This window comes from Protopterus annectens, chromosome 4.part0 (genome assembly GCF_019279795.1).
Source record: "Protopterus annectens isolate FY-2018-M chromosome 4.part0, PAN1.0, whole genome shotgun sequence".
NCBI classification, from domain to species: Eukaryota; Metazoa; Chordata; order Ceratodontiformes; family Protopteridae; genus Protopterus; species Protopterus annectens.
The window spans coordinates 296,131,057-296,157,478 of record NC_056733.1 but is presented as its reverse complement, the minus strand read 5'-3'; the positions used below and the strand labels follow the sequence as shown (position 1 = coordinate 296,157,478).

Here is a 26,422-nt window from a genome sequence, read left to right as displayed (position 1 = left end):
AAAAAACAAAGCTCCTTCTCTTCACACACAAACCCCATAGCTCCAACAAAACAAACTTCAAGATCTTTTCAGCCAACAATACTAAAACTGAAATGGATGCGTCACAATTGATGAAATTGATGATAATCTCGGGTTTGACCTATGCATACAAAACAGTATAAAAAACACCAAAAACTAGGCATGTTATACAGGAATAAAAACTTCCTCATGGCAGCTACCAAAAATAAAAAAAAAACTGACTCTGTTCAAGAGAAATCTTGACGAGTGGATGGGAGATCGTAGGTTTACCCCGGGAATCATCTCTGTGTCACTGCTGGACAGAGGCACAGCAAACTAATGGGTATAGTATTCTCATCCTAAGGGGTGGTGAAAGCCACACACACTCTGGCTAGGCTTATAAATGCCCTACGGCAGATAGCCTAGTATGAACCTATGAACCTATGAACAATGAAAGACCACTAAGATAAAGGAATAGCACTTAAACAAAAAGCAGTATCCAAATAAAGTACCAGGCCACCAAGGATGTAGGTTATTAAATTTATTTAATTTATTTAATTTAAAAGTAAGAATAAAAATGTGTTAAGCGCTTTCATGATACAATAGATCACTTCATCAGTCAAATTCAAAAGCCGAACCATCTATATAGCAAAAGCACTGTGACATCATTTCCTGTTGCTACAGCCCTGTAAAAAATGTTTTTTTAAACAGCAATAAAAAATTACATCATATAACAAAAAACAAGCCAAATGGCTCAAAAACTTGTAAACAGTAATAAAAATAAAAAAAGCGAGCCACCAAGGCAGTATTTGCGTGAAACACTAGTTTATTTAACATTAAACACTGTCAAAGTAAAACCAACTAAGCGCTTTCGCCAAGAAACATGAATTGGCTTCATCAGAGTCACTCAATTATGATGCAACTTCCTTTATATACTCTAATTACTTAAGCAACGTTTCATGATTTTGCTTGCATCAATGAAATTACCCTGACTAAAGTTAAAGGCATACTTCCCCTGAATATGTAATGTACACAATAACATGCTGTAAACCACAATGATAAGTGCATTCAAGATAGAAATATTAGTAATAGCACTAATAATGAACATAATAATAATAAAACATACTTAAAAATAAACTTAAAAATTCAAAACATAGTTGATCTGTTTGTTGCAGCCAGATAAGTGTTTTCACAGTGCACTTAAAATTAAACCTCTGCTGCCCTTTGCATCAAAAAGGGAGCTATTGAACAATAATCATTTAAACCTGGCTTGCAACAAGCATTTAGTCTCAGTTGCCATTTAGTTTCTCTGGCTTCTAATTCTAAATCATCATCCCCACCCCTAGAGTCACTCTGTACTCTATCAATGACAAAGAATAAAAATCTCTTGTAGTTGGGACATTCTAGAGTGTGAACATATAAAGCATTGTTCATTTTTTATTTTTATCGTCTCTAAGGTGCTCAGTAATGTAATCCTGTAGCCTTCTTTTGGTCTTGCCTATGTAGAAACCAGGGCATGATAAGCATGTAGCTAAATAAACCTCCATAGTGGTGTTGCAGTTGCACCTGCCTGGACATCCTATAGTACGTTCAAGACTTCTTATAAAGACATTTGCACCATCATTTATATTTTTACAGGTCTTGCAAGCACCACATTTGTACATCAATGACCTGTGCATGCTTTGTTTTCTGTTGACACTTTCAAAAATATTCTTTGTATTACACCCTCTATTGTACACAACCTTAGGTTTATGCCCCAACTTTTCTTTCATTTCTTTGTCAAAATGAGTTTCCCGTATATTATTAACACTTGATACCAGGTTTAATGTTTCTGTATATTATTGTAATACCAGAACATTGGTGTCTAGCTTGGCCATGTTGGTTCTATTAATATTTAGACATGCTTTCAAAATAGGCTTAAATGTAGTATATCTTTTAAGCTCAACAAATTCTTCACAGAAACTATCCAAAACCTAGCCAACAACCAAGTCCCAACAACCCATCCCTATCTAAATCACCCTCTTCACCCAAAACAAATCTCAGTTACCCCATCTTCACCTTCAACTCAGTGCCAACCAAAATCATACAAAAATTACTCCTAAAGCTTAGGCCAGCCTCTACAGCCGCCGATAATATACCTTCCGAATATCTGCAACTAGCAGCTGAAGCAACAGCCTACCCTGTCTTCATATTAATAAACAGATCTATCTCAGAGTGCAAAGTACCCCATCTTTGAAAAATATCACATATTACACCACTGCACAAAGGAGGTACCTCTACAGAACTTAGTAACTATCGACCCATAGCTTTACTATCCCCCATATCAAAACTTCTAGAGAAGGTTGTCCACATGCAACTGATGAAGTACCCCTTAGAAAACAAATTACTATCCATTCAGCAGCATGGTTTCAGACCATTCCATAGTACCACCACAGCACTTACATCATTCACTAATACCGTCAATAACCACAGAAAAAATGGACTGCTAGTATCTGCAACTCTCTTAGACTTATCTAAAGCCTTTGACATGGTCAACCATGAAAAACTTCTTCATACACTAACCATCCTAAATCTCAGCTTCTCTACTATTTCTTGGTTTAAGAGCTACATAGATGGTAGGCTACAAGCTGTAAAATGGCAAAATCAGCTCTCTCCCTTATTGTCTGTCTCCCTAGTGGTATCCCAAGGCTCCATCCTGGGTCCTCTACTCTTCACCCTATTTACTAATCAATTACCATCCACCATACCCAAAGCCTCAATAGTCCAATATGCAGATGATACCACTATTATCTGTGCAGCCAACTGCTTTGACCATCCCCTCTCCCTAACACAAGAATGCTTTTCCCTGGCAGAAACATGGATCACTAACCAAAACCTCATTCTAAACCCAGCCAAAATTAAATCATTCCTCTTCAGCCCTCACAGATCTCCACCCTCCTCATCTAACTTTTCAATCTCCTCTCATAACACCACCATCACACCCAGTAGTCACGCCAAACTGCTAGGCCTCAAAATTGACAATAGCCTTAAATTTGACATTCATATCTCCCAGACCATTAAAAGAGTCCACAGATAAATGGGCCTACTCTATCACAACAAACAGTTTCTCAACAGTCACTCTAAGGTTACCACAGCCAGGACACACCTCCTATTGACCTTACTTTATGCCTCCCCTGTGCTTACCAATATCCGAAAAACTGACCTCAACAAACTAGATAGCTGCTGCAATAAAATAGCCAGATTTGCCACAGGATCTCCTTCTAGAACCCACCATTGTGAAAGCCTCAAAAAACTCAACTGGCTAGAACTTCACCTGACCCTTCAAATCAGCCAACTAGCACTTGCTCACAAAGTACTACATCATCCAGTCAACACACCAGCCCTGCAGCAACTACTCCAGCCTTACACCACTACCAGATCCCGGAGATCAAGTGCCCAACACCTCCTTAAGGTAATAAAAATGAGGCAGGTAGATCTGTTTATAGCCACTTCATCTCTGAAATCTGGAACTCCCTTCCAGCCCACATAATAAATAACTCCACCACCCAATTCAAAAAGCTACTCAAAACACACTTCCTGAATCACAGATTATGTACCTGTACTACCCCTGGATAGTAACTCATATGTCTCTGTTTCCAGCAACTAGAGTAACAGCTTATCTACTGCTTTTGTAATGTATGCATGGGGTAATAGTATTACTGAATACTGTAAAGAAACCTAAAGGACATAGCATGTCTCTCATGTGTAGAAATGAGTTATGGAAGTTATCTACTCTATCTTCTTGCTATACTTGTTGTTAAGCACCTCTATAACATGTATATATTAATATAGCCTGTGAATATTGGCAAATACACTCTTTGGTTAACTCACTATCTTATATTTACTATACTTCTATAAGAAGTATAAAGATTGTGTACTCTATATATTGTTTAATGAACCTTTTGATTAAACATGTATTTCTCTTGTTAATGATTTTACTGTTCTGGAGATTTTCTCCCCGAGCGTCCACTGAAAATGGACATATATCCAGTTGGACTATCCCGGTTAACAAATGTAAAATAAAATAAAATAAACTTCTCTCTTCACTTTCAGCAGAAGACTTACGGGGTAGCCTCTATTTAGGAACATTCCAATTAATGTATAGATCTCTTTTTTAAATGTTTCATCACTACTAATGAGCCTAGATAACCTGACCATTTGGCCTTTTATTATACCCTTCCTCTGATGGAAGGGGTGGCAACTGTTATAGTGCAGTAACATATTGGAATATATTTCCTTTCTGTGGATGCTACTGGTCAAGGTGTCCCCAGCAATGTCCTTAGTCAACTCAATATCTAAAAATTCTATCTTATCACAGTGCCATTTATATGTGAACTCACGGAAAGTGGTTGTGCCATTGATGTATTTTACGAAGTCATTCATCACATGTTCCTTTCCTAGCCATAAAATTAGTATGTCATCGAGAAACCACACATATAACAATACATTGGCCATAAAGGCAGAGGAAAAACATATTTTCATTCCCATTCTAAGAGAACCAGATTCCCAAAGCTAGGGGAACATTTGGCCCCCATAGCCACTCCTGCTTCCTGATGATAGAATTCACCTTCAAAAAAGTCATAAAGTTGTTAGTCAAGACTATTTCCATGAGTCCAACTAATAAATTGACCTTGGATTGATCTATTGATTTGCTACCCATCAAACTTTCCCTAAAGAAATCTAACCCTTCATTGTGGGGGATTACTGAGAACAAGCTGACCATGTCCACAGTTAGGAAACAAAAATCCAAGTTCTCTGTATTTATTTGTCTTAATAATTCTAAACAGTGCCATGAGTCTTTGAGTATATGCTGTGCCTCACTTACCACTAAACTTACCCATTTATCTATATATGCTGCTATTGGTTCAGTTTTAGAACCTCGGGCTGCTACTATTGGCCTAAATGGGGGTTGTACACATTTGTATGACTCTTTGGTATTCCAAAGATTACTGGTGTTCTTGGTTTCTCAACTGTTAAATATTTTATTTCCACAATTTCTACTTCATTTTGAAAGAGAGCATCAAATAAAAAAAAAAAAAAACAACAATCCTGACATAAGCTCTATTAACAGCACTTCTTGAAGTCTTGCTATAAGCTGTGGTGTCATTCAATATTTCAAACATTTTGGAACTGTAATCTATGTGAGACATTATGACTACACCCCCCCCAATCTGGTTTCATTATATGATACATCTTGTTTCCTGCCATTTTATTCAAAATAATGGCTTCATCTCTTCTGAGCTTGTTAATGTTATATTTGGTCTCTGACTATTTTTCTAAATTGTTGTTCACATAATTTCTCAAAGGACAATATAAGTGGGTAACTGAGGGGATGAATGTGCTCTTATGTTTGGCCACAAAATTCTTGTCCAAGCCTATATTGCTGTTTCTGAAATATAAACTGAGATTCGGTTTTCTAGTATACAGTTTTAAGTTAATCAAAACATTTGCAATGTCAATCTTATAGTTAGGTACAAAAAAATATCCCTTTTTTAAACAAGTTAAAATGTCTTTCACTAACAATGACATCACTGTAACTGTAAATATAAAAAACATCTCTTTCCAAAATATTGCATTCCATTGCAACATCAGAACAATCATTTTCAACTACATTCAATGAGTCTTGGTCAAACATAGCAGTTGTGTTAAATAATTCAAGTCAATGAAAGTCTCTCCTCCACCCCTGCTGTTGTTCCCTGTTGAAATAATTGCTGTTCCTGTTGCTCTGAACATTGCAGTTCTGCCTGCCCCAGGGACTCCATTTCCCTTGATTTTTCAGTCTCTTGGACCTCCTTAGTTGTTGACCCTCCTGAAAAGAATAATCATTATTCCCCCTGGTATTGTCAAGCCCCCTTTCACCGTCAGAACTGTTGTTCTGAATATTTTCATTATTTTGAGGGCTATTCTCATACACATTTCCCTGGAGCTGTTTTCTCCCTGTATATGCTTGATTATTTGAATAGTCAGCCCTGTCTCTGTCAAACTTATGTTGCTTTCTCAAACTGCTCTCTTTTACAAAGTTATTAATCTCTTTAAGAACATTTTCATACTTAAATTTGTATTGCTCAAAAAGTAAATCTGAAATAATATTTTGATTTAAAACTGAAATCTCATTTTGCAAAAGAGCCAGCTTACTGTTGTTGTTTCTGATAATGATGTCCATTATTTCAAAGCCTATCTTGTCAAATAAAGCCACAAGTTCTCGAAAAACAGACGACCCCACCTCAATCTCCGAAGGCTGTTTCCAGACCCGTAAGCCTTTGGGAACTTGTTTGAGAGCAACTATTTGTTTAAAAATGCGTTGTCTAGTTGAAGTGTTCTTTACTTTCTACACAGCTTTTCTTAATGGCATTCCTTGATTGGGAATGATGTTTTCGTTGAAAAGATCTGCTTCAAATGCTGTAAACCATTCATTCAGGTCTGTATTAACTCTAACTGGCCTCATGGTCACTGGGGTGGTCCTCGTTGATTCCTGGGCCACTGGGGCATGCAGAGTAAACAGTGAGTCAGTCAGGGTATTGGTAGATACTCTCATCGATCTTCCTTCCAATACTACAGAAGTTAGTCTCTGAATAGACTGGTTAGGTTGAACCAGCAAAGTTTCCATAATTACTTTGAACCAAAATAATGCTGTAAAAAAGTGTTTCCTTGCAAAAAAGCCACTGAGCTCAAAATAAATAAAATATAACAAAAAACAAGCCAAATGGCTCAAAAACTTGTAAACAGTAATAAAAATAAAAAAGTGAGCCACCAGGGCAGTATTTGTGTGAAACACTAGTTTATTTAACATTAAACACTGTCAAAGTAAAACCAACTAAGTGCTTTCGCCAAGAAACATGAATTGGCTTCATCAGAGTCACTCAATTATGATGCAACTTCCTTTATATACTCTAATTACTTAAGCAACTATTCATGATTTTGCTTGCATTAATGAAATTACCCTGACTAAAGTTACAGGCATACTTCCCCTGAATATGTAATGTACACAATAACATGCTGTAAACCACAATTATAAGTGCATTCAAGATAAAAATGTTAGTAATAATACTAATAATGAACATAATAATATAAAACATACTTAAACTTAAAAATTCAAAACCTAGTTGATCTCTTTGTTGCAGTCAGATAAGTGTTTTCACAGTACACTTAAAAACCTCTGCTGCCCTTTGCTTTAAAAAGGGAGCTATTGAACAATAATCATTTAAACCTGACTTGCAACAAGCATTTAGTCTCAGTTGCCATTTAGTTTATCTGGCTTCTAATTCTAATTCATCATCCCCACCCCTAGAGTCACTCTGTACTCTATCAATGACAAAGAATAAAAATCTCTTGTAGTTGGGACATTCTAGAGTGTGAACATATAAAGCATTGTTCATTTTTTTTTATTTTTAATGTTTTCTAAGGTACTCGGTAATGAAATCCCGTAGCCTTCTTTTGGTCTTGCCTACGTAGAAACCAGGGTATGATAAGCATGTAGCTAAATAAACCACCATAGTGGTGTTGCAGTTGCACCTGCCTGGGCATCCTATAGTACGTTCAAAACTTTCTATAAAGACATTCGTACCATCATTTATATTTTTACAGGTCTTGCAAGCACCACATTTGTACATCAATGACCTGTGCTTGCCTTGTTTTCTGTTGACACTTTCAAAAATATTCTTTACATTACACCCTCTACTGTACACAACCTTAGGTTTATGCCCCACCTTTTCCTTCATTTATTTTTCAAAATGAGTTTCCTATATATTATTAACACTTGATACCAAGTTTGATGTTTCTGTACTGTATTGTAATACCAGAACATTGGTGTCTAGCTTGGCTGTGTTAGTTCTATTAATATTTAGACCTGCTTTCAAAATAAATGTAGTATTTCTTTTAAGCATAACTTCTCTCTTCACTTTCAGCAGAAGACTTAAGGGGTAGCCTCTATTTAGGAACATTCCAATTAATGTATAGATCTCTTTTTTAAATATTTCATCGCTACTAATGAGCTTAGATAACCTGTCCATTTGGCCTTTTATTATACCCTTCCTCTGATGAAAGGGGTGGCAACTGTATACTCTATACAACCTGCCATGGTTTTTAGGTATCTCCATTTAGGTTTTTCTGTTGAGTGTATGTTTTATGTAGATTGTTCTACAAAGAACTTAGTTTACTTAGCATTCTGCACCCTCTGTTATATTTTTTTTACATAGGGAAAACCAATTGTTCCTTCAAGGAACGGATTTTGGAACACTTGAGAGATATTAGGAATGGGAGGCAGGAAAATGCATTAGCAAGCCATGTGGTGGCTGAAGGGAACTCCCATAAGTTTAAGTTTCTGGCACTGGAGGTAATTGGAACTGATATTAGGAGCGGGATCTTAAGAATAAGACAGAGGCAAGGGAACAAGCCTGGATTTTATCACTCCAAGCAGATAAGTTTCCAGGACTAAATGAGGTTGTTTCCCTTAAGCCTATGTTGAAGGCACGCCCACTCCCACATTGAAGTGTGTGTGTGTTGTGTGTGTGTGTGTGTGTGTGTGTGTGTGTGTGTGTGTGTGTGTGTGTGTGTGTGTGTGTGTGTGTATATATATATATATATATATATATATATATATATATATATATACATATATATATATATATATATATATACTTTTTTTTTTTTTCTATATGAATGTTTTAAAGTTTTGTACTTTAGTGTTTTGCAAGTATATTGCTACTATGCGATGTAATTTTTTATTGCTGTTTAAAAAAATTTTTACAGGCTTCTGGCAACAGGAAAAGATGTCACAGTGCTTTTGCTATATAGATGGTTCTACTTTTTAATGTGACTGTCTGATGAAGCGATCTATTACATCGTGAAAGCACTTACCTGTTTTTATTCTTACTTTTAAGTTGAATAAATTTAATAACCTACAGCCTTGGTAGCCTGGCACTTTGTTTATTTAGCTACCAAAATTAACCTAGCCAAAACCTACCTCTTGCCCTCACTGTTATATGGGGCCCCAATTCTAAATAGCTTACAGACCTCCTTAAGAAAAAAACTATAAAGCTGTTATAATAAAATTGCCAAACTTGACATAAACCCAAATAATCTAACTCATCACTGTAAAGCCCTACATTCCCTAACATGGCTTGAACTCCCCCTCCCCCTACAATACGTACAACTTACAATGGTATACAAAATCATCCACAACCCACTAGCTTGTCCTGCTCTTAGTCCATTAATCAACTTTTATATCCCAAATAAACATCTCAGATCTGAAGACAAACATCTCCTCACAGCTTATTAACCTAAGAAAACTTCAGGCCTAAGCCTTTACTCCTGCTCTGTGGGAAAATTATGGAACTCCCTTTCTTTAACTATCAAAACTGCTACTAATCTGCACTCCTTCAAAACCTCTATAAACGAATACTTCAACAAAGCTTGGATTTGTTTCTGTATGAGCCCAGGCTGAGGTACTTTTATACCTTTTCTACCTCTACTCTGTCCCCACTACTAACTTACACTACCCTCCCTCCCTCTACACATATTCCCCTGAGGTTACACTCATACCTTTTCCACATCTATTCCTACTATCCCCTCTATCACACCCTACCCTTCTTTACTCGTACTATCCTATGCCTTCACCAATATAATCTGTTACCATATTTCATGACCTCTAGATTATTAATAATCTTTATGATACTCATCTATTATGTAAATAATGCTACAACTTCCTATTACCAGGCTTTCCATATAATTTATGCTTGAACACTATGATGTTATTATGACTGTTGAGTTTTTATTCGACAAAGTAATGTGTAGTTTTTCAAATGTTGTGCTTGAATGTTATAACTTTATTATATCTGTTAAATTCTCATTCTGACAAACTAATGTGTTGTTTTCATATCTGTGCTTGAATGTTATGAATTTATTATGTCTTTCTAGTTTTTCATTCTGTTAACCATATGTATCTGGAGCTTTTCTTCCCAGGCCTCTCCTGAAAATTGGAACCTCATGACCCAGTCAGACTTTCCCGGTAAATAAATGCCAAATAAATAAAGTTTGTGTTTTTTTCTCTTATATCTGTTTTTGGCTTCTACCCAATGGCTTCAGTTCCTTGTAACTCCTGCTGAGTAACCACAGGCCCACTGCTCTCACAAGTGGCAAGAACTGTATGATGAATCCTGGAACTCTCATTTATGGTTCTCAACCACCTCTAGCAAAGGGTCAAAGCTAAAAATAATCAGGGACAAAACTCTAAAATCACTGTCATTGTTAACTTAGAATGTTGACAGATTAGGAGGATATGAATTACCATGTAGTTTATGAAGTAAAAGAAGTCTTAACTAGGATGATTGTCATTATTTGTTGAATGCACACCACCATCTTTTCTCAAAAGAAAAAAAAAAAAAAACAAAAGAAAAAGAAATATCAATATTAGGACTAACTTAGCAAAAATTCAGAGCTAAAATCATGCATGTATCTGAAAGCCACAGGTATGTCCTTATACTACAAAGAAAGAATATTTTTGTCCTACTCACTGTCACATTTCTAGTGCATAACATGGAGTAATGACATCATGGATAGAGTGTAAGTGTTTCTATGTGTCTGTCTAAAGTGCTGATGTCTGTTGGCATGCCTCACCCCATAAAAATTCCTGGTTGCCATCTTCAAGCTCTCCTCCAGCTAGATTCCAAGGGAATTATCAGGCAGAAACAGAAATCCTGATCCATCTACAAAAAAACAAACTCATGCAGATGCATACTATAACTGTACAGCTAAATTATACTCTGAACCATGAACAGTCTGTTCCTTTCCATTCAAACTGTGAACCCTGCCTGCTTATTCAAGACATTTTTCTGGCAGTTAGTGTAGAGGATTAAGGTTCTGAGTTGTTAACAAACAGTTTTCTGTAGTTCAGAGTGCAGGCTAACCATAACGTTCCGTCTGTGTTACCTGCTTCAATCTTCATCAAACCTGTGGATCTTGGTTTCGAGCTCAGAACAGACACGGCCATTAGCAAGCTTAGGATCTGAAGTTAGAGGTCCTCCCACCCTACCCATACTGCCTAGCTCCCCTGAGATTCCACAAATCGAGTTTGCTGAAATTTTTTTTATAAATAACAAATCGCATTCCATAAAGGAAAAACAGCATAAAAGTTGGTCAGAAGCTCAAAAGAGGAACAAAGGATCCCAGTATAATCTGTCAGGTCCTTCAAAGATAAGGAAGGGGGAAGGTTGATGAAGACTGAAGTAGACAACACAAATGGAACATTATGGTGAGTACATAACGTCTTTATCTGATGTTGTCTGTTCAGTCTTCATCAAACCTGTGAGACAGAGTTCCCAGCTATATAGATGTGGATGGCCTTATGGAAGGATACTCCAGAGCATTGCAGAACCAAAAGCAGCTTGTTCCTAGATATGATGTCAGTCTTGCAAAGTGTGGGAGTTCACCCATGATGCAGCTGCACAAATATCTTCTAAAGAAATCCTAGACCAGAGAGCCTGGGAAGTGGCAACAGATCTCGTTGAATTAGCTCTGACTGGTTTAGGTAGGTGACCATTATTCAAAGACGAACATGAATGATACAGCTTGTTAGCCAATGAGTAATAGTCATTTTAACAGCCATTTTCCCTTTTCTGGAGTCTGAGAAAGTGACAAACAATGAATCAGACTTCCTGAAAGATTTTGTCCTATCCAGATAGAATTGTAACTGTCTGTGGATGTCCAAAAGATGCAACATATATTCACCCTTATTTTGAAAATTCAGAAACAATACAGGGATGTTAATACATTGACTAATAGTACTGACCAATGCAAGTTTTGGTAAGAAAGAGGGAGTAGTACCTAAAGTAACTCTGTCATTATGGAAAATAAGATAAGGAAGTTTGGAAGAAAGTGCCTGAAGTTCTGAAACCCTCTTGGCTGAAGTAATGGCTACCAGAAAGGCTGTTTTCCAGTTCAGAAATTTCAATTCATTCTTAGCAGCAGGTTCGAAGGGGGGTAAAGTCAAAGCTTGTAGAACTATTGTAAAATCCCATGGAGGCATAGGAGCCTTGATAGGAGGTCAGAGAAGGAAAGTACCCTTGAGAAAGGCTTTCCAAAGTCTGAAGGAAGCCAAAGATGTATCATTCTCTCTGATATGAAAATTGGAAATGGATGCTAACTGAACTTTGACAGTAGAGAAACTGGCCCCCGAATGAAAAAGAGTAGCCAGGAAATCCAAGACTGCTGAGATGGGCACCGTAAGTGGATCAATGTGATGCTGTTGGGCCCAGATGGAAAACCCTTTCCACTTACTTTTATAAATTTTTTGGGAAGAAGACTGATGAGAAGAAATGACAATCTTCTGGACAGAGGAAGAAAGCCTGGATTGTCTACCCTTCATCAGAATTGGAGAAACCATGCGGTTAGTCATAACTGCAAAGATCTGGGTGGATTTGCCCTGACAGTTGAGACAGAAGGTCCTTACGTGGTTCCAGGGTCCACAGAGGGCAAATTAGATGATAGAAAAGGAAGGTGAACCAAATTTGTCAAGGCCAAAAATGGACATTGAGAATCACTTTGTTCTTCAACGTGTGTGCCTTCTGAAGAAACTTGGAAATTAGGGGGACAGGAGAAAAGGCATAAAGTAGACCGGGAGACAAAGCATGGACTAGAGCATCTCTTGGTGACTGTCCCTGTGAAGGGATCAGGGCAAAGTACCTGGTGTAGTTGTTGTAAGGGAAGGCAAAAAGGTCACAGTAGGGTTGACCACATCTGAGGAAGATCTGGTTTGCCACTGACTGATTCAAAGACCACTCATGAGGCATCAGAAGAACCCTCCTGAGATTGTCCACCAATATGTTGTGTTCCCCAGGAATGTACATCACAACTAGAAGGCAGTAGGCAGAAAAAGCCTGTTGCCACACGCTCATCACTTCTTGGCAAAGTGGGTAAGACTTGGTTCCACATTGTTTGTTGAGATACCACACAATAGAAATGTTGTCAGTCTGAATCACAATTGTTCCCAGAGGAAGAAGGGAGTGAAGGGCTTGCAACACTAGAAGAACTGCCCTTATTGCTAGGACACTGATATGCAGATTGGTCTCCTGGGGAATCCAAGTGCCTTAGACTATCCATCCCAGGTAATGTCCCCTCCCCAGCTGGGAGGCATCTGTGGTCAATGTGGTGATGGGGGTGGGAAGAATGAAAGGTCAACCCTGACATACTTCTGGATTGTGAAGCCACCACAAAAGAGAGTTCTTGCACACCCAATACAGTTTCACAGGATGATTGAGGGGGGGGGGGTGATGCAGAAGGGGCCACTGGACAGACAATGTCCACTGGAGAATATTCATATGTTAATAAGCTGTTGGTAGTAAGGTTAACTGTTGCAAACATAGAACCCACAGCCCTGAGAACCAGACTTGCTATAGGGACTGGTAACACTAACATTTGTTTGATGTGTCCACAGTGAGACAGAGAATCCTGTCCAGTGGAAGAAAGGCCATTGAAATTGCAACTTCTGGATGTTTATGGTGCTCCATAAGGTAGGGGCTAGTTGTAGGAGAAAATCCCTGGCCTGGATCAGTAGATGCCTGGTTGGTGCAACTGGGAACCAGTCATCCAGGTAAGGAAACACATGGAATCCGTGCAGTCTGAAGTGAGCTGCGACCACCGCCATGCATTTGGTGAACACCCTGAGGGCTGTGGTGAGACCAAATGGAAGCACGCGGAATTGGTAGTGACTGGCTCCCTGCCTGAAAAGGAGATACATTCTGGAGCGTCTGTTCATTTTGCTGTGATAACATGCATTCTTCAGGTCTATCAAGCACATCCAACCGTCTTTCTGGAAAAAGAAGGATGGACTGAACTGTGACCATCTTGAACTTTGTGCATCTCATTGATTTGTTCAGGTAAACAGGTCCAGTATGGGCCTGAGGTCCACTGCTTTCTTTGGAACTAAAAAGAATCGGGAGTAAATCCCTGACACATGCTGGTCTGAGGGGACCTCCTAGATGACTCTTTTTTGGAACAACTTTGCGATTTCCAAAGTTGCTGCCTCCCTCTGATTGGATGGGACATCAGGGAGGTGTTGTTTGGATTTATGGGGGATTTATAAAGGGAATGGAGTAACCTCTGGATACAACACCTTGCACCCATTGGTCATTCATGATGGCTAACCAGGTGTCTAGGTGCAAGAAGCATCATCCCCTCCAGTGAGGAACACTTAGGCAACATCTCAGAGATGCTGCAAGGATTTCTCCAAAGGAGAATCACAAGACCCCTGATTCAGTGGACCCCCCCCGCCACAAGGATGGCATCTACCACTGGAATTATTCCTCCCTCTGCCCCTGGGGGAAAAATCTCCTTGGGCATGCTGGAAAGGACCGAGGGATTTTCTGAACCACAACCTCTTTTCCCCACATTGATTCCTAGACAAGGACCTTTGTGAGATAGAGAAGCTGATCCTGATGGTAGACAGGGTCTTTCAACCTTTCTCACTGCAGGAGAGTACATCACATACAGTCGGTCCAAAAAGGGAGGAACTGTCAAAGGGGGCACTGACAAAATGAGAAGTTATGTACCTACCATAACGTTCCATGTTAGTTGTCTTCTTCTCGCCTTCTTTCTTGCTGGATGGGTTCGGAGCCGATCCTCGGCTCTGACTCAGCCAATACTAAAGCTCGAGAGCTAATTCCACCGGCTCGAGGTTCCCCTATATCCCACAATGCTAGGCGGTAACTACTCAGATCTCATTTGATAGCTAAAACCAAGCAGTTCTAGTCTCCATAGTATGGAGAAGATAGAAAAAGAACCCACCTCTATATAAACCTGTATGTAAGCTACCACAAACATAAAAGGGAGAATAGAGGTGGTAGAACATGTGGGAAGGAAGCCCCAATGGAAGATCCCAAAAATTCCTATCGGTCTGTCCAGGCTGGGGGGAAGGAGGGTGGGACGCAAGAAAGAAGGCGAGAAGAAGACAACTAACATGGAACGTTATGGTAGGTACATAACTTCTCAATGTTAAGTTGTCAATCTCACCTTCATTCTTGCTGGATGGGACCGCGTCCTTAGCACCTTACCCTGGGTGGCTTATCGGAACAGACTCTTGAGAACAGTGGAACCAAAGTTAGCACCGTTTCTGGAGGCCATATCCAATTTGTAATGCGAGATAAAGGTATGAGGAGAAGCCCATGTGGCTGCTGCACAAATGGAATCTATTGGTAGCCTGTCCTGAAAAGCTACAGATGTAGCTAATGCCCTGGTCAAATGAGCTCTAGGTCTTGAAGGCAGTTTTTGATGTCTGATTTCATAGATGAAGGTAATTATAGAGGTAAGCCATCTTGAAAGGGACACTTTAGAAACTGGAAGGCCCAATTTGCCTTCCGCATAAGACAGGAAGAGCTGGTCAGATTTCCTGAACTGTTTAGTCCTGTCTAAATAATATCGAAGTTGGTGATGAACATCTAGAAAATGTAACTTTTGTTCAGACCTGTTGGAATAATCAGGGAAGAAGACAGGGAGATCGATGGTCTGGTTTAGATTTGCCTCAGAGGAAACCTTAGGCAAAAAGGACGGATTAGTCCAGAGGGACACCCTGTCTTTATGGAAAACTAAGTAAGGAGGACGACTGCAAAGAGCATGAAGTTCAGATACCCTTCTAGCTGATGTTATGGCTACTAGAAAAAGTGTTTTCCATGAGAGCAACTTAAGAGGGCATGAAGCCGCAGGTTCGAAGGGGGGGAGAATCAAGGATGCTAGGACCAAATTCAAGTCCCACTGAGGTGGGGGATCTTTGATTGGGGGCTTGAGCAAAAAGATACCTCTTAGAAAGGCTTTGCAGAGTTTATGGGACATGATACTGGAGTCCGAGACACCTACATGAAAGTTAGATATAGCAGCTAGTTGTACTCTAATAGTAGATGAGGAAGAGCCTAAATGAAAGAGCTCTGCCAGGAAGTCTAGGATAGACTGAATAGGTGCAGTGAAGGGGTCTACACTTTTTGATGTTGCCCAGAAGGAAAAACGTTTCCACTTACTATTGTAAATCCTTCTGGTAGAAGACTTGTGAGAGGCTATCAGGATGTCACGGACCGAATAAGAAATGAAAGGAAGCCTGGCTAGGGTAGGAATTGGAGAAACCACGCTGTGAGGTTGAGAGATTGGAGGGAGTGGTGCAGCTGGCCCGACTGGTGGGTCAAAAGATCTGGCGCTGGGTCCAGATGCCAAGGCTGCTCCAAGAGGTAATGATGCAGGAACGGAAACCATATCTGTCGAGGCCAGTAAGGGGCAATGAGGATCATAGTGACTCTCGAGGCGATAGCTTTCTGAATTAATTGAGAGATCAGTGGAAAAGGGGGGAAAGCATGCTGAAGTCCCCGGGGCCAATCGTAGACTAGAGCATCTCTGGTGGGTTGGCCTGGTAGAGGGAAGAGAAGAGAGTGAAGAAATCGTGACACTTGCTGTTTTGGGGAGTAGCAAAAAGATCACAGCAAGGCCGGCCCCATCTTCGAAAGATTTCTTCCAGCACTGATTTTTTTAGAGACCACTCATGAGGCATGAGAATAGCCCTGCTCAACTTGTCCGCAATCACGTTGGACTTCCCGGGAATGTGCATTGCTATCAGAAACCGCTGAGAAGAAATCGCCCACTGCCAAAGTCTGAGTGCCTCTCGACATAAGGGATAGGACTTGGTTCCGCCCTGTTTGTTGATGTGCCACACTACGGACATGTTGTCCGTCTGAATTTCAATAGTCCCTGTGGGAAGAGAGTTTTGAAGGGCTTGCAATGCTAAAAGCACTGCTCTCATCTCTAAGACATTTATGTGCAAGTGGCACTCGAAAGATTTCCACGTGTCCTGGACTGTCCTGCCCTGATAATGCCCCCCACCCGATCAGGGAGGTGTCCGTTGTCACAGTGGCGATTGGGGGGGGGGTGAAGGGTCTGCCCCGAAGAACTTGAGGTGATGTCATCCACCAAGACAGGTGATTCTTGCATGATTGGGTTAGCAGAATGATGTGAGACATCGGGAGCTGTTGGAAGGACCATTGAGAAAACAGCATCCACTGGAGGATCCGCATGTGAAAATGAGCTAAGGGGAGAAGTGTAATGGTAGCCGCCATGAGTCCTAATACCTTCAAGACTACCCTGGCTTTGATCTTGTTGCATTGAAGCAGAAAGTAAACGTGTTTGCGGATATCTGATACTCTTTGCTCTGTCAGTCTGTCAGAAAGATGAACTGTGTCTAAGGTGGCGCCTATAAAGGTAATAGATTGACAAGGCGACAAGGCAGATTTTTCGAAATTTACTGAAATGCCTAGAGCTTGGCAAGTTTGAATGGTGAAGTCTCTGGATAGAAGAAGTTGACGCCTGGTGGTTGCAGTAAGGAGCCAGTCATCCAAATATGGAAACACCTGGAATCCTTGATGTCTCAAGGGAGCCGCGACCACTGCCATACATTTGGTGAACACTCGGGGGGCTGTAGTGAGACCAAAGGGCAGGGCTCTGAACTGGTAGTGACTGGCACACAGCCTGAAGCGGAGAAACCACCTGGAGCATCTGTGCATTTTGATATGGTAGTACGCATCCTGAAGGTCTATCGAGCATATCCAATTGTCCTGACCCAAGAAGGGTAGAATGGACTGTAGCGTGACCATCCGGAATTTTGTTTTCTTCACATACTTGTTTAGCTTGCTGAGATCCAGTATTGGTCTCCAGTCCCCTGTTTTTTTTTTGGTACCAAAAAGAATTTGGAGTAGATTCCAGATCCTTTCTGGACTGCTGGGACTGGCTGGATAGCTCTTTTTGACAGCAGCTTTGATATTTCTAACGCTGCTTGTTCCCTTAGACTGGGTGGAACGTCTGGAAGGGGTCCTTTGGGTTGGGATGGGATATGAATAAAGGGGATTTTGTAACCCTCAGATATGATCGACTGTACCCATTTGTCTTGAGTGAGGGAAAGCCAGGCTTCTGGGTACAGTGATAATCTTTCCCTGACTGCCTCCGAAGGTGGACAGCCGGGCAGCTCCTCAGGGATGCTGAAAGGGTTTATCAGAGAAAGTCTCTCTGCTACCCTGGTTTTGCGGACCACCTCTGCCCCTTGGGCGGCATCTATTATTGTTCCCCCCTCTGCCTCTAGAGGGGAATCGACTTTGTGCATCAGATGAGACTCCTTGTGGTTTGCGGAACCACATTCCCCCCCCCTCTGACCTTTAGGATAAGGTCTGGAAGGGGTAAAAAAATGGACTCCCACGGCAGAGAGAGTCTTACCTTCCTGCTCGCACCTAGTCAATGTATCCTTCACCTGAGGTCCAAACAACATTGAGCCATCAAAGGGGGAATTGGTGAAGGACACCTTGAAAGGGTCCGCAAAATTGCAAAGCCACATCCAGGCATGGCGTCATAAAGCTACACCTGTGCCTGCGGCCCTACTCGCCCCATCGGCCGCATATGAGATAAGCCGCATGGAGGAGTTGACAATCGAATTCAGGGTTGCCAACTGGGAGTTCATTTTGTCTTGAAACCCCTCAGCTGTTGGATCCTGCATAGCATCACCCATATCTTTGAGTAAATCCCTCTGGAGATGGGTGAAGTGACACAAGTAGTTCAGCGACCGCATGGCAAAGGTCGCTGAGGAAAACATCCACTTACCGTACCTGTCCATGGTCCTAGACTCCTTATTAGGAGGATGGACAGGTACCGAAGGATCGGCTAATTCCTTCTTAGTGGCTGCGGCCACCACCATGGCATCAACAGAGACACCTTTAGGTTCATAGGTTCATAGGTTCATACTAGGCTATATGCCCTAGGGCATTTATAAGCCTAGCCAGAATGTGTTTGGCTTTCACCACCCATTTTAAATTTATTTTGCTATGCCCTTTTTCGAGGTTAGTATACTGTGCCTCTGTCTAACAGTGACACAGAAGTGATACCAGGGGTAAACCTACGATATAGGTTCATAGGTAGATGACTCTTTCTCTTTCGGGGCAGTAATAAATTTTGACGGCCTCCTTGGGGTAGGTTCCACTGAATCAGGTGCCGTCCAAGCCTTCCTTGCCACCACTTCCATGAGGGGGTCAAAGGGAGGAGACACCCAGGAGGTGGAAGGGCGAGAGCCAAATGCCTCAAGGTAGACCGACTCGTCCTCTGAAGGGTTAAGGGCGGGCCAGTTCCCCCTCTGTTTAAGGATTTCAAGGATGTCAGCAAAAGAGACATCTTCAGAGGGGGACCGAGGGAAACTTTCAGATTCCTCCAAGTTGGTGTCCGAGTTGATAGACTCAGGAGAGTCAATGTGCTTCCTCTTGCACTGTCTCTTCCAAGGGGGTTCCCCTGCCGGATCAGGAGAAGCCTCAGAAGAAGAGGATATTTCCAATGGGGAAACCTGAGGGGCTGACTCTCTATGGTCTGGTACGAGGGGGTGGGTAGAAACCACCGCAGGCACTGAAGAGAGAGGAGCTGACGGAGCCGACCGTGGGGTAGACATGGGGTCTAGCATGCTCCGCATGACCTCAAAGGTGCCCCGATCAGCCAAGGCCAAAGGTCCCCGCTCCGAGGAGACAAGGACCCCCCCAGCACTGACAGGGACAGCTCCGAGGCCGATGTCGGAGCCAAACTCACCAGCGCCGATGCTCCGAGAGGGAGAACGGGGTCGGACAAGGGTCCGATGCCACTCGCCCCCTCGGAGCCGACGAGGGAAGCCTGGTGCCGAGATCCCTCCAAAGAGGAAATCGGAGCAGACGACAGAGCCAAAAAGGAGGGTATCGGCTCCAACGCACCGACAGCCACGGCTCCGACGAGCCCCGGCTCCGAACTCAAAGGATTCGGAGGAGGAACAGAAGCAGGGATGGGAATAGCTGCTGACTGTTGAGTAGGGCTATGCAGCATTTGGGCCAGTGCTTCGGACTTGAGAAGTCTACTCACCACCCTTTGTAAGTCATGGTTGGACAGCCTGGAGGACCGAGAGGAATGGGACCTATGGCTCTGCTCCAACAGAAGAGGGGATCCTGGGGCCGAGTGGATGGAGCCGGTGGAAGGGGACCTCGACCCCTTCTTAGAAGGTGGCTCCGATAAAACTATCAGAGCCGCCTGAGTCTTAGCACCCTTGGCTACGGCCGGAGCCGAGGTAACGGTTTGAGTCTTTGAAACATCGACTCCAGCTGGAGCCGATGTCGAAGAAGCCTTAATGCTCCCAGCGGACGGCTCTGAAGCTGGAGCCGATGGCCTGGAAGTCTTTGAAGGCTTCCCTGATGCAGACTGGGTCAAGGGGCCTTCAGGCTTTAATAAGCCTCGGAGAATAAGTTTATTTTTGCGTTCCTGCAGGACTCTCGGGCTGAATGCATGGCAAACAGCACAGGAGTCCTGCAGGTGCAAAGGTCCCAGGCAATAAACATAAGAAGTGTGACCGTCTGTCAGAGACATTTTCTGACAGCATGAGTCACACTTCTTGAAGCCTGAGACCTTGGAGTCTTTCGACATCCCAGAAAAAGTGACTGTCTACAAAAAAGACACAGACACAACACACAGACACACCCTTTAACCAAAGGAAAAACCCAATCACACTGAATGACAAAGGGAAAAAGGGGGAGTGGGCCAAAGGCCTAGAACTTAAAAAGGGGATAAAAAGGGAATAAAAACGAGGGAAGACCTGATTTAAACTAAAAGGATACCCTGTACTATAAGCTTAACTAAATAAAAAGGATAGGCGTAGATATTTGAATTTTTAACTAGAAAAAACTCACTAACCTGCCAGAGCCGGTAGAAGAAAGCAGCTCACAGCTAAGCGGCAAACGAGATCTGAGTAGTTACCGCCTAGCATTGTGGGATATAGGGGAGCCTCGAGCCGGTGGAATTAGCTCTCGAGCTTTAGTATTGGCCGAGTCGGAGCCGAGGATCGGCTCCGAACCCATCCAGCAAGAATGAAGGAGAGATTGACAACTTAACATGATGCCTTAAAGGGTTCCATGGAATCACATAGCCGCATCCAGGCATGGGGTCAAACAGCAATGCCGGAACCAGCGGATCTAGAGGTGCCCTCAACTGTGTGAGAGATAAGCCTCATAGACACATTGGAAATGGACTGCAGAGTGGCCATATGGGAGGTAAAGGAAGTCTTATCCCCTGGCAGCATAGAATAAGGACCAGAGATAGAGAGTTCCTTAAGTAAGCCCCCTCTGTAGCCTGGTAAAATGGGTAAGGTAATTAAATGCTTTGAGGGCAAAGGTGGAAGAAGCACAGACCCTTTTTCTGAATCTGTCCATAGCCCTAGATTCCTTGTTAGGGGGATGGGAAGTTGAGCTTTCCTGTGCAATCTCTTTCTTGGTGGCCATCGTCACAACCATGGCATCTACTGCAATGCCCTTTGTCTAGTGAAGTCTATCCTTGGGGGCACTAAGGATCATGTCTGCTCTTTTTTTTATAGGTTCTGCAGTGTCTGGTTCCTTCCATGCGAATGCAGATACCAGGTCCACAAAGGGATCTGCGGGGGGATGGGACACCCAGGATGTAGATGGGCCGTTCCCGAAGGCCTCCAAAGAACACTGACTCATCCAGGGTGGGATGTGGAGCCAACCAACCACCTCTCTGGTGAAGAGTCTCTAATATGTCTCCAAATGAGACATCAGGAGGAGATATGGGGGACCTCTATCATTCATCAAAGTCAGTGTCCACTGTGAGAGATTCCCCTGGGGAATGTCGATGTCTCTTTTTGCACCTTCACTTCCGAAGAACCTTCTCGGTGGGGTGCTCCTGGGAGGTGTTGGAAGAGGTCTGGGCTTCCCTGGGTGGAAGAGACTGGAGGCTGTGCAGAACCAGCTGTCCCAGTGGCAGAAGAGAGGTCTCCGACACAAAGCCCAAGATGGGAAGGAGTGGATCTGAAACAGTAGGTTCCAGAGGTCTCCTGGGGGTGGAGAGGACCCTCTTCACCTACTCAATGGCAGAAGGACTGCTGAAGTTGCAAGGAAGATCGCTCTGTCCTGAGCAGGCCATTGCCAGTCACCAACAGCCCTCCGCTCAGAGGGGGGAGTTCGCACTGAGTTGTCGAACGCCGATCCAAAAACTTTGGTATGGAAGTCACCTCCCCCAGACTTGACGTCAAGGCTTTGGTTCTGATACTCACTCAGCTCTGACACGGTTGGAACCAAGAAAGTCAAGGAAGCAGTCGGACTCGAAGCAGACAGAACTATCTGGGCTGACAGATCTGCACCACGGACATAGGTATCCAGGAGCTCTGAAACGATAGGCCAGATTGGAGAAGGAGAGATAATCCTTCAAGGGGAGGCTCAGCTTGCAAATCCCACTGGGGATGGAGCAGGGAAAACCCCCATCTGGATCTGCATATGGAGAAACTTCCTCATCAATCTGTCCACCTCATTCTCCGAAAGGCTCCGAGGAGACCTAATGGATGAGGATACAGAGGAGGGTCTAGAGTGGCGCCTGGGTGAGACAACCCTAAGGAACATTTTTGGTGTCAATGGCTCTGGCCCTGAAGGGAGGGCAGAGGCACAGGGCAGACAGAAACAGAGAAACCGGTATCAGAACTGGGGAACTGTGCTCTGGTGGTCTCAGGGCCTTTTTAGGAGGCTCTGACTCCAAAGACACGGAAGGGTCAGGGGACCGTTTCTTATGTTCCTTGGCCTCCTTGGATTTCTTGGTGAAGGATTAAGCCCTAAAACAGAAGCAACTGCAGGAGAAGGAGGAGGGATAAGACCCCTGATAACAAGCTTATTACATCTATCTGCAAGGGCCTGAGGAGGAAGAAAGGCCATGCAGATAGAGCAATCTACTTGAAGGTGGGCAGGACCCAAACAATAAATGCACCCATATCTGGTGTGTCAGATACAGTGATCTTGTGCCCAAAGAAAGTGCATTTTTTAAATCCTACTGGTTTGTCAGATTTCTCTGACATAATAAGAAAGAAAGAAATAGGAAGAAAAGAGAGAAAGAGAGTCAAGATGACCAAGCACAAAGGGATACAGCATACTATAAAAAACTTAAGAGAAACTAACAAAGCTAGCTTTTTTTTTTTTTTTTTTTTTTAAAGTAGAATAAAGTAGGAGAAAAAAGGAAAATATTGTCACTTACAACCCAAAAACACACTAACAAAGGATCTCTGATCATGATGCTTTGGCTGAGCCCAGCAAATGAGATCTAAAGTATCTCAGGGGAGCTTGACAGTATGGGTAGGGTAGCGGGAGCTCTAGCTTCGGATCCTAAGCTTGCTGAAGGCAGTATCAGTTCCAAGCTTGGAACCGAGACCCACAGGTTTGATTAAGACTGAACAGTCAACATCAGATCAAATGAATAAAAAATGAATATAGACATTACTATTTTAGTTTTGAATATTTAATTTTCTTGCCTGAGATTCAGGCTTACTCTCCTAGATGAGAGGTGTGGCACCGGCTGCTTACTCTATCTGTATGTAAGCAGCTCTGTTCTAGTGGGACTTGTACTGTCGAATTTTCAGAACAAATGTCTTACTACCTTGTAACTGTGAAATCTAATCACTTTAAAACAATGGGTCACATTGTCTTACTTTCAAACTGTGCTTCTGTGGGAATATTGAGGTCTGGAAATGCCACCAAAAGCTTCTGTTTCTCCTTCTGTTCCACAATATGTTGCTTGAGAGTGGAGACAGTCTTCTGCAGGTCTGACATTGAGTGCTCCAAATCTTGCTTTCCTTGATTTAATTTTTCAATTATTTCCTGAACAAAAAAATGAATCATCAACTTAACACTGCCTTAATAGACCTTACTGCAAAGAAGACATCTCAGACATTAGTTTTTCAGTGTGTAACACAAAAAAAACACTTACATTAGTTAGCTAAGAATACAAAGAAAAAAGACAATTTACAGAGCGTAAAGGAAATTAGCAAGTTTCTCACCTACAGTCATTGGATATATGAATCTATGGTTTCTATTGGTTTGATGAATTTATGGTCAACTTCCTTTGTTGTCACTGTCTATGGTCAACAGCTGTGCACTAAAAGATGATCCCCGGGGAAAACAATATCCAAGTTAGTGTGTGTGTGTGTGTGTGTGTGTGTGTGTGTGTGTGTGTGTGTGTGTGTGTGTGTGTGTGTGTGTGTGTGTGTGTGTGTGTGTGTGTGTGTGTGTGTGTGTGTGCGTGTGTGTATATATATATATATATATATATATATATATATATATATAGATATATATATATATATATATATATATATATATATATATATATATATAAGGATCTATGTTGCTACATCAAAAGTACGTTAAATGATTAACCTACATAGATCCTGTGAGTAAAGTAAAATATCTTGTAAAACAAGCCAATCTGAAGGTGAAAGGTCATATGTATTTATTATTAGCTGACCATCCATTACTCTTTGATTGTCTATACTTTGTTGCCCACAAGAACATTTTTTTGTTTCTCATATGGAAAATATATTCCTATGAAATTTATTAGAAAAATTCTTAGTAGAATCAAAGGAAGAAATCCGTCCAAATTTTTATGTCTGAATTTTTTATGACAAACTTTCTAAATATGTTAAACATATAGGGCCAGATTCAGGAAGGCTTACACGGAGTTCAAGAGTAGTGTAAGCCTCCTGATTCAGGAACAGCCCAAATCTCCATGTAAGAGACAGCTAACACGTCTCTTACACGGACTGGGTGTGGAAATGCTCAATACCTCATTTGCAGCTCCAAGATATGCAAATGAGGTAATTGAGCGATCCACGAAGCCAAAACCAGTCCGTGTAACGGACGTGTTAGCTGCAGAAATGTACTCAGCTGACAACTGAGTACATTTCTGCAAAATTAAAAACGGAGCTATGTCAGCTCCAAATAAAGGGTGCATATGTTTCATTAAGCATGCCAATGGCCAAATATGTGGCCATTGGCATGAAAAAGTGTTGCAAAAATAAGTTATATAACTTTTTTTTTCCACGGGATTTTTGTGTTTAACTGCAGCGCACACCCGCGCAAACGGGGTGCGCTACCTAAAACTGAAAACCGAAGCTTATAAGCCCACAATTGTGGGATACATGTATTACATTGAATGTCAATGGAGGGACTTGCAGACCAAAAACAATATGGCCTCCGTTCAGTGGTTGTCAAGGGGGGGAAGCTCCGTGTAAGACATGTAACTAAGCGTTACTAGGCAATCCTATGTAAATGAGGGTTACAATACTGAATCACACTGCCACATAGGTAATGAGCACTTTCTGAGTAGTGTAAGAGTTAGAGAAGGGGGAGGAACAGAGTAAGAGGTAGGTGACATCACGGGGGGGGAAGGATAGATACAAATGTACCAAATTGGAGGGCAATGTAAGGTGAAAGATGACAGACAGACTTCAGGGAGGGAGGTGTGTCCCAACAGAACACTAGGAAAGTCAAGAAACTGAAGGCTTACGCTATACCTACACTCAAAGTTTCTTGATATACGTGCATGCGCGGGTGTGCGCGCGTGTAAGGCAGGTTCAACATGTGGGAGCGTGTTGCAAACTGTTTACAACGGTTTGCGTGGGCGTGCACATGTGTAAGGCAGTGTGCGCGCGTTTTAGCATGAATCAGCCTAGCTAACACCGTGTAAGGATGTGTGCGCGCGTGTAACACCGTGTAAGGATGTGTGCGCGCGTTTAAGTGACTGTGAGCGTGTTTAAGCTGGTGTGCACATTGCTCCCCCTCAGGAAACAGAGAGGAAACAGGAAACAACTAAAATCCAGGTAAACTGCCAGAGGATACTACTGGAGTTAATTGGTGGAAACAATTAGAAGCAGGCAATTACACAGGCAGACTAGAAGCCCAACCCAGCACTTAAAACACTGCAAGGAGCAGTGCAGGCTGTTTCTCACAACAGATACTGCCAGAAACTAAGCTATCAGAATTGAAAACTGAAAAAAGCTGAACTCAGAGCAGAAATGCTAGGGGCTGCCATAGCTATTATAGTCAGGCATAGGCGAATTGCTGAGGGTGGTGACTAGGGTTGCCACCTTTCCAAATGCCCAAAGTGGGAAATTTGTGCCACAAACATCAGATTTTGCAGGGCAAAACATACCCATGGCCAGTACAAAGGACAGAACTTCAGTTTTTTGCCTGAATAAAAGTCTATTCTTGTAGCATTTTAGTTCCTTATTCTGTTTCTTATAACATTTATGTGTTTCAGATACAGAATAACTGTTTTATGCAACTATGACATAAAATATAGAAAATAATTTTGTCCTAAACTCTCAGGACATTTGCCATTTTTTCACAATGTTTGCAGGACACAACTGCCCAAAGAGGGACTGTCCCTCACAAAGTGGGACAGGTGGTAACCCTAGTGGTGACAATGCAGATGCTGACAGACAACCCAGAGTGAGGAAAAGGAGAAGAGTATACAGGCCCAGGGTCACCTACCATGGGTTACATGAGCTTACAGGGCAACCCAGGAGGAACCCTAGTGAAACCAA

The 26,422-nt window shown here is 42.2% G+C and overlaps 1 protein-coding gene across 1 annotated transcript in view; it reads right to left on the bottom strand.

Annotated features, from left to right (window-relative positions):
• Positions 1-26,422, bottom strand: part of LOC122800247 (coiled-coil domain-containing protein 157-like) — a 257,664-nt gene that overhangs the window by 220,876 nt on the left and 10,366 nt on the right. Inside the window, exons 2-3 of the mRNA XM_044069738.1 lie at positions 23,806-23,814; positions 23,528-23,696 (exon numbers count right to left, since the gene is read on the bottom strand). Coding sequence (XP_043925673.1) covers positions 23,528-23,696; positions 23,806-23,814 — 178 coding nt within the window. The remainder of the gene's footprint in view (positions 1-23,527; positions 23,697-23,805; positions 23,815-26,422) is intronic.